This window comes from Plecotus auritus, assembly GCF_963455305.1.
Source record: "Plecotus auritus genome assembly, chromosome: 5".
Lineage (NCBI taxonomy): Eukaryota > Metazoa > Chordata > Mammalia > Chiroptera > Vespertilionidae > Plecotus > Plecotus auritus.
This window is the reverse complement of record NC_137776.1, coordinates 31,185,469-31,199,776: the sequence shown is the minus strand read 5'-3', so window position 1 is coordinate 31,199,776 and position 14,308 is coordinate 31,185,469. Positions and strand designations below refer to the sequence as shown.

General features: G+C 43.0%; 1 protein-coding gene across 1 annotated transcript in view; it reads left to right on the top strand.

Annotated features, from left to right (window-relative positions):
• The window catches only part of DNER (delta/notch like EGF repeat containing), a 256,070-nt gene that overhangs the window by 169,716 nt on the left and 72,046 nt on the right, over positions 1–14,308 (top strand). Inside the window, exon 6 of the mRNA XM_080670649.1 lies at positions 7,076–7,229. Coding sequence (XP_080526775.1) covers positions 7,076–7,229 — 154 coding nt within the window. The remainder of the gene's footprint in view (positions 1–7,075; positions 7,230–14,308) is intronic.

The following is a 14,308-nucleotide window of genomic DNA, read 5'->3' as shown; positions in this document are numbered from 1 at the left end:
AGAGACGGCCTCATTCAGTAAACATGCAAATATCTATTATGCATGAGTAACTAAAGTCCCAGATGTGAAGGACCTCCAATTCTGGCGCAGACTCACCCAAAGTTTCCAAATCTGTGCATGAGTGATTAAACTTTCCATCCTCAGGAAGGATATTTTTATTCCATTTTGACACCTTATTTGAATAAATTTGTTATTATTCTTAAAGCTATAGGAAATTTGAATCAGTGAACTCAAAGGACAGTCAATGATACTGGCAAGGAAGGCAGCCAGACAGCAGGGGGGAGGTAAAAAAATGACTTATAAAAGCAGGATCTAAAATACTACAGTTGTGTGGGGGGATAATTTTAGAGTTAGGGTGAAGGGCACTCCCACATGCCTTTATGGTATGCAGAGACCATCACAGTGATGATGGGACAGCATGCAGCTGAGAGTGGGAAAGAACTTACAATAAGATGGTAATGGCTTTACGCCTTGACCTTATACTTGCCTACTGGGACACCTTCAATAATTTATCTGACTTCTCCTGTCAAGTCTGTTCTCAACTTTTAAAACGGATCTGACAATACCCAACTGACAGAGGAGGTGAAGATTAATGAGGTAATTGAATGTAAGTAAGCTCTGTGAAGAATGAGATTCAGTGTCTGGTCAGCTGGGATTTTATGTTGATACTGATGTCACTGGGATAGCAGAAAAAGAAAACTGTATTTTCTGTATAGTTTGTTTAAGGGACAAAGCAAAATAAATTCTTATTCTTAAAGATAGAAATAAAGCTCTGCAGAAAACTTATCTCTCTGGGATGATTTGTTTAAAATAATTAGGCTTGCCCTGACCGGTTTGGCTCAGTGGATAGAGCGTCGGCCTGCGGACTGAAAGGTCCCAGGTTCGATTCTGGTCAAGGGCATGTACCTTGGTTGCGGGCACATCCCCAGTAGGGGGTGTGCAGGAGGCAGCTGATCGATGTTTCTAACTCTCTATTCCTCTCCCTTCCTCTCTGTAAAAAATCAATAAAATATATTTAAAAAAATAAAAAAATAAAATAATTAGGCTTTTCTGAGAGGTGAAAATTACAGAGAATGAGACAGAAAAGTAAGTTGGGGCCAGATTATCAAGGGCCCTGTGTGCTATGAGGAGTTTAGATTATTTATTTATACATTTGGCTGTGTATTTTATAGAATATTGAAATAAAAAAAATACAAAACAAAAGTTGGTGTTAGAAGATATAAGTTAGAAAGCAGTTTCTGAGTTGGAAAGGGGAAATTTATAGGTCATGGAGCCCTAGGCAACTGTTAAAGTTGAACCTTGAGCAGATTTCGAGCTCACTGCGGCCAAATCAAATAGGAAAAAAGAAAAAGGACAGTCACATGACCTGCACTGTTCATGAGGACAAAGCATCAGTTCTCATGACTAGCAAATTTTTTACTGGCTCTGAATTTTCTTGGATAGAGCTTTAAAATAAACTAGTAGCCCTGTGCATGAATCCATGCGCCAGTAGCTCGATGCCACCCTCCAGTAGCTCTCCGCCCACTGCTCTGTCCTCCTGTAGCTTCCCCCACCCCCACACCACCCCCTCCCCCCCTCATAGCTTACTGCCCTGTCCCCTCCTGTAGCTCTCCGCTGCCTGCTTGTAGCTCACTGCCCCACCCTCCTGCTGATCCGTGATCCCATTGTTACACGGTCAGTCGTTACGCTTCATGGCATAAGACCATTTGCATATTACATCTTTACTATATAGGATGGGACACAAAAAATGTAGGTATATAATTTTCTCATCAATGGCCTCATAGTAAGTGCAATAGTAGGTTTAGTAGGGATGTTTTGGATAGGACCTTTTGCTATTTAGTTGAGAGCATAAGGTGAAATAGCAAACGCAGTGAAAACAACTCACTTTCAACTCAGTGAGAGAGCAAGAGAGAGCAGAGACCGTGGCACAGGATTCAGTTTTCCGATGGTTGGGTTTACTAGATGTAAAGCAAAACCTGGGAAATGTGGAGGAAGTGTTGAGCTCTATGTAGGTACAATTCTCCAAAAACATAGGTCCTTCCCACTAGACTTAGATTGAGATCAAAGTCAACTGATATCCCCCCTCCATCGCTATCCATTATATCAGTTTACATTTCTTCGTAGCACTTACCCCTATGTGTCAGAGTATTATGCATTTCTTTGTTGTTCCTGTAGGATATAAGCTAGAACATGAGCTCCATGAGAACAGAGACTGTCTCCTTCTTTCCTTCCCCACATTCCTAATACCCACAGTACTGCTTGGCATATGGTGGGGTGCAAAAACTGTTTGTGAGTGGGATTAAAGAATAAAAATTAGAATCCAGCTTCTGTTAAATTATCTGATAAGAGCCAGTTATGCTATAATGCTGAATAAATACTTAAAAGATCATCTCAGATGGTAGCGCTAACATAATATGAAAATTGAAGAAGTAAAGTTTTCCTGAATAAATGGCTATCAACTTCTGCCATTTATCCCACTGCTGTGGGATTATTTACAGTCAAGATTAGGGTGTTATAAGAATAAAATCAACTATAGTAATGAAACAAGGTCCTGTAATGTAAAGCAACATTACTATGTACAATACAATATTGGGTCTTTTGGGGCACATGAACCATGGTTTCCAACATTTTATATCAAGCTGGAATCCTTACTGTGGCTTATAAAGCTCTTTAGCAGGGTCTTCAACCTGAACACTAATACATTTGTGCCAGAAAATTCCTTGTTCTGGGGTCTGTCCTGTGCATTCTAGGATATTTAGCAGCATCCTTATCTCTGTTCACTAGATGCCTGTAGAAAGCCCCCAGTGTGACAACAAGAAATGTCTCCAGACATCACCAAATATCATCTGGAGGGTGTGGTGGCCCCCCCATTGAGAAGCACTGCCCTGAGCCGATCTGAGCCTCACCCCAATTATCCTCTTCTCTCATGTCCCTCAACTGTCCCTGCCCGTTGCTTTATTCCAGCCACACTGGCCTTCTGGCCCTTTTTGGCTGGGCTAGGCTCCCCCTTGGTGTCTTTTCAGTGACCCACCCCTTTACCTAGAATATCTTTCCTGGGACTCCTCCATGGCGCACCCCCTCACCTCCGTCAGGTCTTTGCCCCATTACCACCTTCTCAGCATGCCCTCCACAACCCTCACCACTTCTCTTCCCTGCTCCTACTTTACTTTTCCCCATAGCACTATCACCTAATTCACTGCCTTATTACTTGTTCATTTTGTGTGTGGTCAGTCACTCCCAGTGGAATAGACTCCGAATGGGAGAGTCTTGTCCACATTTGTATCTCCAGCTCTTAGAGCAGTGCCTGATGTATAGTTAAGTGCTCACTTTGTTGAGTGGGTGAATAAATGAATGCAGGGAGGACTAACATTTTTTTCACCAAGAACTTTTCAAAGTAAGCTTGTTAACCATGGTCTGAAAACGTTTCATTAATGTACAAATGGAATGTTTGACTTCAAGCTCTTGAAGAGAATTGAGATTCTGCATTGGGTTTTTAAATTAATCTCTGAGAGTCACTTTTCACTTTACTTGAGATAGACTTTTATATATGAATATACAATAATTTTGCAAGGAAGTACTGTTCTGTAATTTTGCTAAGTTACTAATTTGGAGTAAGTTCGTTTTGTCTCTTGTGCTGGTTAAGTTAATCAGACCTAGATCAGCAATGCCATTATCATCAGTGTGTTAAATATCTCCAGGTTGGTAGAACAGTTTATAACTTTCAGTGGTCAAATAGTTCTCCACAACAAATATGCTAAAAACGTACTTTCCTAATGTATATTCATGGCTTCTTATAAGTCAACAGTCTAGGAACTATAAAAAGAAGCCTTTTAATATTTATGGGAAAGCTCCTTATTGTTAGAAAATAGACTAGGAAGAAGTTTAACTTTATGAATGACATGATGCAAAAATACACAAAGTTTTAACTAAAATTTTATGGTCAAGGGTCTGTAAACATTTTTTTCATCTTTCTCATTCGATTAAAAGTTTTAAGAATTAATTCAGCCTACAGCAATTGTTTCAACAGTCTCTTAAAATTTTTCCAAGGTTCCTGCTTAAAACAAAGTAAAACAAAATGTATGGCTTTAGTCTTAGCTTTAAATTCAATCAAAACAAAATCAAAGATATTTGATTTGTGACTTTTAAAAATTTACTTGCACAAGCAACATAGTTTACATGTAATTCACCAGATAAATTATATGTAAAATGTAACCCCCAAATAACCAAATAAATTTATCTGCAATATGGAACATCTGACTACAAACCAAGTAAATTTTATAGGACAGCTGCCAAAAATAATGACCCATAGTAATTGATTAAGATGCTGAGACCCACTTTGGAATTGCATGCATTGGGCATGCCCGTGTTTACATATCAAAGGTAGTCACAAATCTCCAGATATACAAAGGATTCCAGACACGTCCCCTGCAAATAGCAATGGTATACTCTGTTGTACATGTGCATAAGGACAAGATTTTCCTTGGAAGACAGTCCTAGGAAAGCAGTTTCCAATTTAAAAGTTGGCCTTTCTAATAGTCCTTGATGTAGCTTCTCCCAGCTTTCCACCACAAAGTCCATGCAAATGCATACAAAAGGATTTCATGAAAAACAAGACAGGAAGCCAACTATTGCTGGAATGCAGAGGGAATCTCCACTGGCCACAAAGAGGTGTGAGAGATGACAGAAATAGGAGGCAGAACATTTGGCTCTAACATAAGAAGAAACAGCCATTGCTTTTATTCCAATTGCTCAGATTTCTAAGATATAATTGAACACTATAGTCTTAAACTAAAGGAGATTTGACTATGCAGATTGCAAGTATTTGGCATATTCCTTTAACTAAAATACATTCAATTAACAAAAGAAACACACCTATATAAAATCCGGCAGTTTGGGGCGAGCTAAACGTCATGTTTGACTGGCCTCTTGGTTGGCTGCTCAGGTCAATGGTGCATCCACTCCTGGTTTAGTCACGGTGACAAGGACCATCCTCTTATGGGGTAAAATGTGATCTCACCATGCAGGGGACAATTTTTCTTAGAAAAGGAACTTTTGGGGACAGGACAAGTTAGGTGGGGGCTTTAGCAGTACAGCTGCAATAGAATGATGAAGTCATAAAGGGATTTTGAATAATGACCTCTGTGGGTGTTCCTTCCAAGAGTGCAAGTTTGAGTCACTACATGGAAATGTAAACATTCAACTCCCATATATGTAGGTTAAAGACGAAAAAGATAATTTTTAAATTATGAAGCTATCTAAAAATCATCTGATTTTTAAAATATAAGCTAAAATAGCATTTGATAAAATTTAATAAATCATTCCAGCATTCTACTTAGTGGTAAATTCTACAAACCTCACTTTGAAATCAGAATTATTCTGGAAGAGCCACCAATGTAACCATGAGGACGGGAGAAGGGAAAGGGATGTGATCATTATTTGCAATTGGTATGCACTTTGGGTGGGAGTGGAGTTGTTTTATCTAGAAAACATAAGTCCACTAAAACTCTCTGACCTATAATGAGAGCTCAGGGTGATGTCCGGTAACATAACTCTAGTATTTTCCATGTCATTAATAACCACTATCTAGTATGATGGGTATTATAAAGAAGGGATGATAAAATATCTCATTAATAAGAGCCACAAAGAAGTCTAAACATACAGCATCGATTTATCAAGAAATGGACAAGAACCCTAAAACTTGATTGAGAGACAAAAAATATCAAAGAATGGACAAGGCTGCTTTCTCTTTCAGGAGGAAGGAAGGCATTCTGTTGTGCTTGGGTGGGAAGTACTGGGTAGGGATCCTGGGTGAACATACCTAGACAAGAGGGCAGAGTCTCCAAGGTTAAGGGCAGGATGATGGGGACCTGGAGACAGAGGGTGGGCCCAGGAGGGGCTGTGGGCAGGGCTGTGGAACAGAGATTTGAACACCTGCCTGATGTGTGGGGTTTGGGAGAGCTGGAAAGGTGCTTTTGTCTGTTTTATTTTGATTTTTTTTCAGCAGCAAGATTTGCTTATGCAACTCTCCTGTGCTTCTTTTCCTCCCATATTCATGAAAATCTGCAGTAACCATCTGCATTGCTCACACAGGCTTTGGAACCAGAGTTACATTTCTTGTAGACTTGCACCCACCTGAGGGTGGAAAGAAGGAGAGAGAAGGAAGGCTCTATTTTATTTGGATTTTACACCTGTCTCAGAAATGAACCTTCTCATTGAATTCAGTCCTCTGGGTCTGATTTAGTCTTTTACTAAGAGAATGTGAATATCATAAACCCAAAAGGCAACAGGTGACTTGAATTGCAGTCCTTGTATTTTCCCTTGCACTCAGGTCATCTGCATGGCTATAGATTGAAGCTAATTTACAGGCTGATTCAGTAAATTCCATGCTCTGGAAGGTGGTCTGAGGAGAACATTTGATGATGTTTTGTCACAAGAGCTGTCTATGCTGCAGGATTTTACTTGCTTGGTGTGACATCTAATTTAAGGACTGTAGTACAATGTATCTGCTCTAGCAAAATTGCTATTTTCATGTCAAGTCAACAAAACTGATTTTTTTCCCCTTAAAATAAAGTTATCCTTTCCATTTCTATTTTAGGAAGATTGAAAATGGTTGAAATAAATATGAGTAAATAATCATAAAAAGAAATGTTTGAAATTAAACTATAGAGAAACATATCATTTCTTTTTTAAAAAATATATTTTTATTGACTTCAGAGGAAGGGAGAAGGAGAGAGAGAAACATCAATGATAAGAGAGAATCATTGATTGGCTGCCTCCTGCATGCCTCTGACTGGGGATCAAGCCCACAACTTGAGCATGTGCCTTGACCCGGAATTGAACTGTGACCTCCTGGTTCATAGGTCAACACTCAACCAATGAGCCACACCAGCTGGGCCATATACCATCCCTTTTAAAGCTATGATTTTAATCATATCATGATATAAGTGATATGAGTGAAAATACTCAGTGTTGGTATAATTATAAAAAGAAATGATGCTTTTCAACTTTGAGTTTCACAGCCAAAGCGTACACTTTAGAGGACTCCAGTAACATACACTGTACATTTGTGTTTTAGGCGACTTTTTCCTGTGACTGCGATGAGCAATATGTGGGGACTTTCTGTGAAGAATTTGATGCCTGCCAGAGGACACCCTGCCTGAACAATGCAAGCTGTGTTGATGCAAAGGAAAAGCAAGATGGGAGCAATTTTACCTGCATCTGCCTTGCTGGTATGGTTTCCGGAGCTCACCATTAATATATATCACTCTGTAGAACATACACTTATTAATTAATAGTGGTTAAACAATACTTTGTCCAGATATTGACAAGGGGACTTCAAGGTCCCATTTGATTCTATCAGTCTGTGTTTTATATAATCAGGGAACAGGAGAAGTAAGTTCCCATGGGGATAAACATCCTGCCTCTTGGCTGGCTTTCTGACATTTCCATGGTAGCGTTCCACCATTTTTGTTTTGGGCTAAGGATATTCTTGATCAAATAGAGGCCTGGATGTTTCAAAAACAATTCTGCAAAATAGGCACTGAGTGTGGGTTGGTGTTGTGCGTGTTGATTATGCTAAATAATAAGAAAAATATAGTATCAACTACCCAGGTTGTTATGTAAAGCCACCTAATCTTTCTGCTATGTTTATTTCCTTTTGTTCATGTACATTCATTAGACCGAATTCTTGGTACAGTCTTCTCCACAATGAGGCAAAGGATTCCTTAATTAGTACAAGAGATTCATGGATATTACATGAGACTTTCAAATCCTTGGAGCACAATGAGTGATTCTTAGGAGATCACAGTAGACAATGTGCCCACAGCTTTCTGTGCTCTGCCAATCATCTTAACTGACATTCAGCTTAGCCGATGGATTCTAGACCTTCAAGGAGCAGGAATGGCATTTATCAGTGAACATGTTGATACAACTGTTTTGATGCAGCTTAAAAGCAAGCACCAAATTACTCCTTTTTTATTATCAAATAGTGTGACATCATCCTTCAAAACTGACATAATCTTTCCTCTTCTATCTCATTCTGTTGCCAACTTCTGCTACTGGGTGGGGATTCAGGCTGAGGTAGGGGTTGGGGGTAAAGAGAGGGGTGGAGTGAAATGGGCCTTGGGAGATTAAATGCTCATTGTAAGCAACAAGACCTACCAATGGAGAAGTTTATGAATGAAAAAGTGAAAGCCCTTTACTTATCTATTAACACAAACTTAATCATCTCACTAGAGGCCCAGTGCATGAGATTCGTGCACGGGGGTGTGTGTCCCTCAGCCCAGCCTGCACCCTCTCCAATCTGGGACCCCTTGAGGGCAGTCGGACATCCCTCTCACAATCCAGGACTGCTGGCTCCCAACTGCTTGCCTGCCTGCCTTCCTGATTGCCCCTAACCGCTTCTGCCTGCCAGCCTGATCACCCCCTAACCACTCCCCTGCCAGCCTGATTGATGCCTAACTGCTCCCCTGCCAGCCTGTTTGCCCCTAACTGTCCTCCCCTGCAGGCCTGGTCACCCCTAACTGCCCTCCCCTGCAGGCCTGGTCCCCCCCAACTTTCCTCCCCTGCAGGCCTGGGTCCCCCCCAACTGCCCTTCCCTGCAGGCATGATCGCCCCCAACTGCCCTCCCTTGCAGGCCTGGTCCCTCCCAACTGCCCTACCCTGCTGGCCATCTTGTGGTGGCCTTCTTGTGTCCACATGGGGGCAGCCATCTTTGACCACATGGGGGCAGCCATCTTGTGTGTTGGAGTGATGGTCAATTTGCATATTACTCTTTTATTAGATAGGATAGAGGCCTGGTGCACGGGTGGGGGCCAGCTGGTTTGCCCTGAAGGGTGTCTCAGATCAGGGTGGGGGTTCCCTTGGGGTGTGGGGCAGCCTGGGCGAGGGGCCTGTGGTGATTTTCAGGCTGGCCACACCCTCCCCCTCCCCACCCTGGGCGACCCAAGTGGAGGCCCTGGTATCTGGGATTTATTTATCTTCTATAATTGAAACTTTGTAGTCTTGAGTGGAGGCCTGGGCCCGCCAGGGTGTGCGGAAAGCTTGGCTTCCTCCACTGCCAGGGAAACCCAAGCCTCCTGCTCGCTTTGTGGCCGCAGCCATCTTGGTTGGGTTAATTTGCATACTCTCTCCTGATTGGCTGGTGGGCGTGGCTTCTGGGTATAGCAGAGTGATGGTTAATTTGCATATTACTCTTTTATTAGATAGGATAGGAGTAGGATAATAATTTGGTATATTCTTTCCAGACCTGTGTGTGTGTGTGTGTGTGTGTGTGTGTATTTCCCTTGCAGATTGGATGAGTATTTTTCTATATGTATTTAACAAGTGATTATAGTATATACATTGTTCTGTAAGTTGCTTTTTTTCTGGTAGATCACAGCTATCCTTCCATATTAGTACATATAGAGCCATGTCATTTATTTTAACCATTTTGTAGTGTGTTTTCTAACTTTGTATCTCCAGGGTGGAGGCCCCTTTAAACCATTTATTTAACAGACCATTGACCTCTCCCACATAGCTCCTGTTCTTCCTCATACTCTAGAACTAATCCTAATCAGAGGTAGAAGATTTTTAGGAAATGTTACCCTGGGACCTGAACTCTCTCATCATCAACTGACTTATTCCTGCAATTCTCTTAAGCAGGTTTCTACTTTGTCAGTTTCTATATCCTGTAGAAACAACCTCTCCTCCTCTTCCTAACTCTACCTCTCAAAAAGCCTTTCACTGTAACACACACACACACACACACACACACAGACACCCGTAATGTTCACTGAGTGTTTAACACATGGCGGCGCTGTGCTAAGTACTTTCTTAGGGTATTTGTAGAACAATCTCTGAATTAAAAGCCTTAATTAAACCAATTTCATAATTGAGAAAACTGAGGCACTGGGAATTTTGTAACTTGGCCAAGAATATTAGTCAGGACAATACTGGACTGTGCTGCATTAACACACCAATCCCCACATCTCAGTGGCTTCTAAGAAAAGGTTAATTTCTGCTGTGGCGTAGTCTGATGAAGGCACTTGCCTCCAGGTGGTCACTCAGGGATCTGGAGGGTTTCCTGTAATGTTCTGAGAGCAGTGCCTAGAGGTGTCTTTTATCACTTCCACCACATGCATTAGCCAGAATTTGGTCACTTATTCCATAGAGCTTTGCCCAGGAAGAGGTAAACATTCTCATGATCTCACCAATAACTGCTGGGGCTGGGATTTGAACTCACGTCTTCCTGCCCACCTCCAAAACCCATGTTTTCAACTATCTTATTATACTCTGAGCACACAGCCACACTGTGTGCTGAGTACAACTATGCGATTCAAGCCCATGCCTTTCAACTTCCTTATCTCAAACAGGTCTCTTCTTAAAAGAAGAAATACTGGTATTAGGCAATTTTGTCCAAAAAGGGAACCGGTTGCTCAAAATGAGGAGTTTTATACTAAACTAGTGGCCCGGTGCATGAAATTCGTGCACATTAAAAAGGGATTAATTAGAGGAAACAATTTAGTATTGCTATTTGCCCTTTCTCTATAATAGAAGTGTCAGAGATGAAAGAAAATTAGTAAAATGTATATGAAAACCTTCCTCCTGTCAGAGTCTGGGGCACACCATGGGACCCAGAGTCAAGTCCCTGCTCACCCACATGCGCCTCAAAATCTTGTGAGACCCAGACCTGGCCGCCCCCCCCCCCCCCCTCATTGGGATAGATCCAGACCTGGCTAGTCCCACCCTTGTCAAGCCCCGCCAGGCAGGGAACGTAGCCTCAGGTCCCCTGGCCTGGCGCCAGGACGGGGGGCATGGCCTGAGGTCTCCCAGCCCAGACCGAGGTGGGGGGGCGTGCCTTGAGGTCCCCTGTCAAGCCCCACCAGGTGTGGGACATGGCCTGAGATCCCCTGTCAAGGCCTGTAGGTGGGGGGGAGGGGCGCACAGCCTCAGGTCCCCCGGCCTGGCACTGGGAGGGGGACACAGCCTCAGGTCCCCTGTCAAGCCCCATCGGCAGGGGGTTGCAGCCTCAGGTGCCCCCTGGGCGGGGGGCATGGCCTGAGTTCCCCTGACCCAGCACTGGGGGTGCACCTTGAGGTCCCCTGTCAAGCCCCACCAGGCAGGGGGGCACAGCCTCAGGTCCCCTGGCTTGGTGCTGGGGCAGGGGGTGCAACCTGAAGTCCCCTGTCAAGCCCCACCTGGTGGGGGGCGTGGCCTGAGGTCCCCCGCCTGGTGCTGGGGCTGGGGGAGCAGCCTGAGGTCCCTTAGCCCAGCACCAGGACAGGAAGCGCACCTTGAGGTCCCCTATCACGCCCTGCTGGGTGTGGAAGGTGGCCTGAGGTCCCCTGTCAAGCCCCGCCGGTTGGGGGGTTCGGCCTGAGATCCCCTGTGAAGCCCCACAGGGGAGGGGAAGGGCGTAGCCTCAGGTCCCTGCTGATTGCTTGTTAAGGCTCCTTAATGGGAACTTGGCCTCAGCTGTGGGTGCAGCCATCTTTGTGAAGGAGTGATGGTTAATTAGCATATTCCCTCTTTATTAGATAGGATTTAGTTCTGACTGCCCTTGAAAAACTTATTTTCCATAGGAAAGGTACATGTCCTTTGTGGAAGAACCATGTACAGGTTAATTAACATCAATGCATTGATCTCTGATGCTCCAGATATATACATCAGCTCTACAAGCAGTGGGAAGTGTGTTTTCCTTTTGAAAAAATGTATCTTGCTGTGCTCTGATTGTTGCACATTTGATCATGAGGAATTACCTTGTTTGATGGATGAATGAATTCAAATCAGAAAACAAAAGTCCCCAATAAAGTCTTTTCACAGAGACGTAGCCTTGACTCAGCACTCGTTTCTCTTGAGAGGAGAACATTTCTTGGCAAGTGAAAATATTATTTCCAGCCAAGACACTTCAGCTCCAAATTTGCTAATATTTTGGTATTTTGCTTTAATTTCTACAACAAATGTCAGTACAGATAGAAGTTTTTGAGTCATGGGTAATCTGTGAATGAATATGATGCATTGGATGTTGAGTTGGTTAAGTAACAAACTGTTATAGTTTTCATTTTTAATACAATTTATTGGAAAGCAGAAAATAGTAAAACATTGGTCAATAGTAAAACATTGATTAATGCCATATACATGTACATACAATAGAAAATTAATAATAGAGTATGGTCGGTAAAATTTCTATTTTGAGGAGGAAGTTTTTAGCAGGTGTAATTGATTTTTAAAAAACTTTCTCTTAATACTTTCAAAACAAGGGGATTGTCAACAGCATCAGTACTGTAGGAAAATCTAAGAGGAGGTTATTGGCTTTGCCAACAGGAGGTTAGTAGTTTTGTCCAAGCCTTGGCAGCCTCCTATTTGCAGAGATGTGATAAAGGCTACATGAGCTCTGAGGTCTCTCTAAGACTACATACAGGAACAAAGCAAGGGAGGGTAACTAGAATTTATCAAATACTCTGAAGGGCAGCAGCATATTTGGCGATAGTCACTGCCACTCAGTTTCCATTGACCTAAGAGCTTTCTCAAGTGACACTGGTTGGCAGGGATGAGGTACAGAGAATATGGGCATGATGTGAGAATGAATGAACAGCAGCTACAGACTGTTGTAAAGACAAGATCAGTGGCAACTTTAATGTGAGGAACAGAATCAGAAAGGTCTCTTTGATTTTTTTTTTAATTATAGCATACTGTTTAAGAGGACAGGCTCTAAAGCCAGATGCCCAGATGACAATCATAAATCCCACACAATTGGACCTTAAATGTGGGTTATTTCCCATCACCACAAGGATGAGCTTCCTGGAGATCCTCCCTGCTTATTTCCTGAAGTTACAAGAGCACTAAGCGCCAGAGGCAGGAGACCCAGTACCACCCGCCCTGGAGCCCTGACCCCTGCATGTCCCACTGACAACAGCCTCTGGAGCCAGCAGTCTAAATCCTGCTTCCATCCCTACCATTTCTAGCTGGGCTCCTTAGGCAAGTTACCTAACCTCTCTGGGCCTGCTCCTTCCACTCTGCAGGAGATTACAACAACCCTCGCCATGGCTAGTTATGAGTATTAAATGAGAACGTAAGCTTGTGGTCTGTTCTGTGGATATGTATCTCCAGTACCTAGCCCAGCACATAGAGTTGCTCAATAAAGATTTCCGTAATGAATGAATGACTAGAATGAGATGAAATTCTGTACAAGTCATGCTGTAGAGGCTCAATTTCCTTGCTGCTCCTCCCTCTGCCCACTCTCCCTGGGCTCCTCCCTATGGCACACATGTTTTTTGCCTCCCACCCACATCAGGTCATGGCTATCCTGAGGGTAGCAACGTCATATTGCATTACTCTTCATTCCTCCACTCCCTGCCAGTGCCAAGCCCCGTGCCTTGCATGTAACAGACACACAATGAATGATTAACTTGAAAGTTAGCTTTTTAAATCAGGATTTATTTTCAGAAAAGCCTTCTAATTTGAAGAATATGATTTTTCCTCAAAGGAGCTATTTCTTTTTCTGAAAAGGATAGCTGTGATACAGGTTCAGAGCCACCACTGCCAAAATATTATCAGCACCATGCAAAGCATTTTTCAACTTCAGAGCACCTCATTGTTCAGCTAATTGGTGATTTCAGCCTATTTTTAAAACCTTGTTATTTTGGACGAAAGGGGAACGAGTGCGTGTTCCTGCCCAGCTTTGCTTGTTTAAACACTGAGTGTTGCTCAGATGGCCTCGAGGTGCCTTTGCACTGTGAGTTAGAAAGGGGTCGCCTCCTCCTGGAGATGAATCCTGAGCAGATTTGCCGGGTGTGCGCACACCCAGGCTCACTTGGCTCAGGAAGGGAGCACCTTAGTGGGTCTTGAGTGTGGTTTTTAAAAAGCAGGTTAGGTCAGAGTTTCAGAATGGAAGGAATCTCGGGACTTGCCTCTGTATGTGGAGTGTGGGAAGCAATGGTGACTCTGAGGCTGAAGGACTTGCCCAAGGTCACAAAGCTCACAGAGAAATGGGAATTCTGGTCACTTCCTTCTCTGCCCATCTTTGGGTCAGAGTATGTTTTACCAACATATTCAAGGTTAGTGAATTTCCTGTGAGTGATGAAGGGAGCAGGAGGCACGGACATCTTTGGCTGTGAATGTGTTGCTTACAATGTGTTCACCACTGTGGGCAGGGAACAAAGGAAAATGTGTAACACCATGTTGTGGCATGTGCCAGAAATTTGTTCCTTTTTATGCCTGAATAATATTCCATTGTATGGATACACCAGGTTCATTAACCCATCCATCCATTGATGGGCATTTGGGTTGTTTCCACCTGCTGGCAGTTGTGAATAGTGCTGCTATGAAC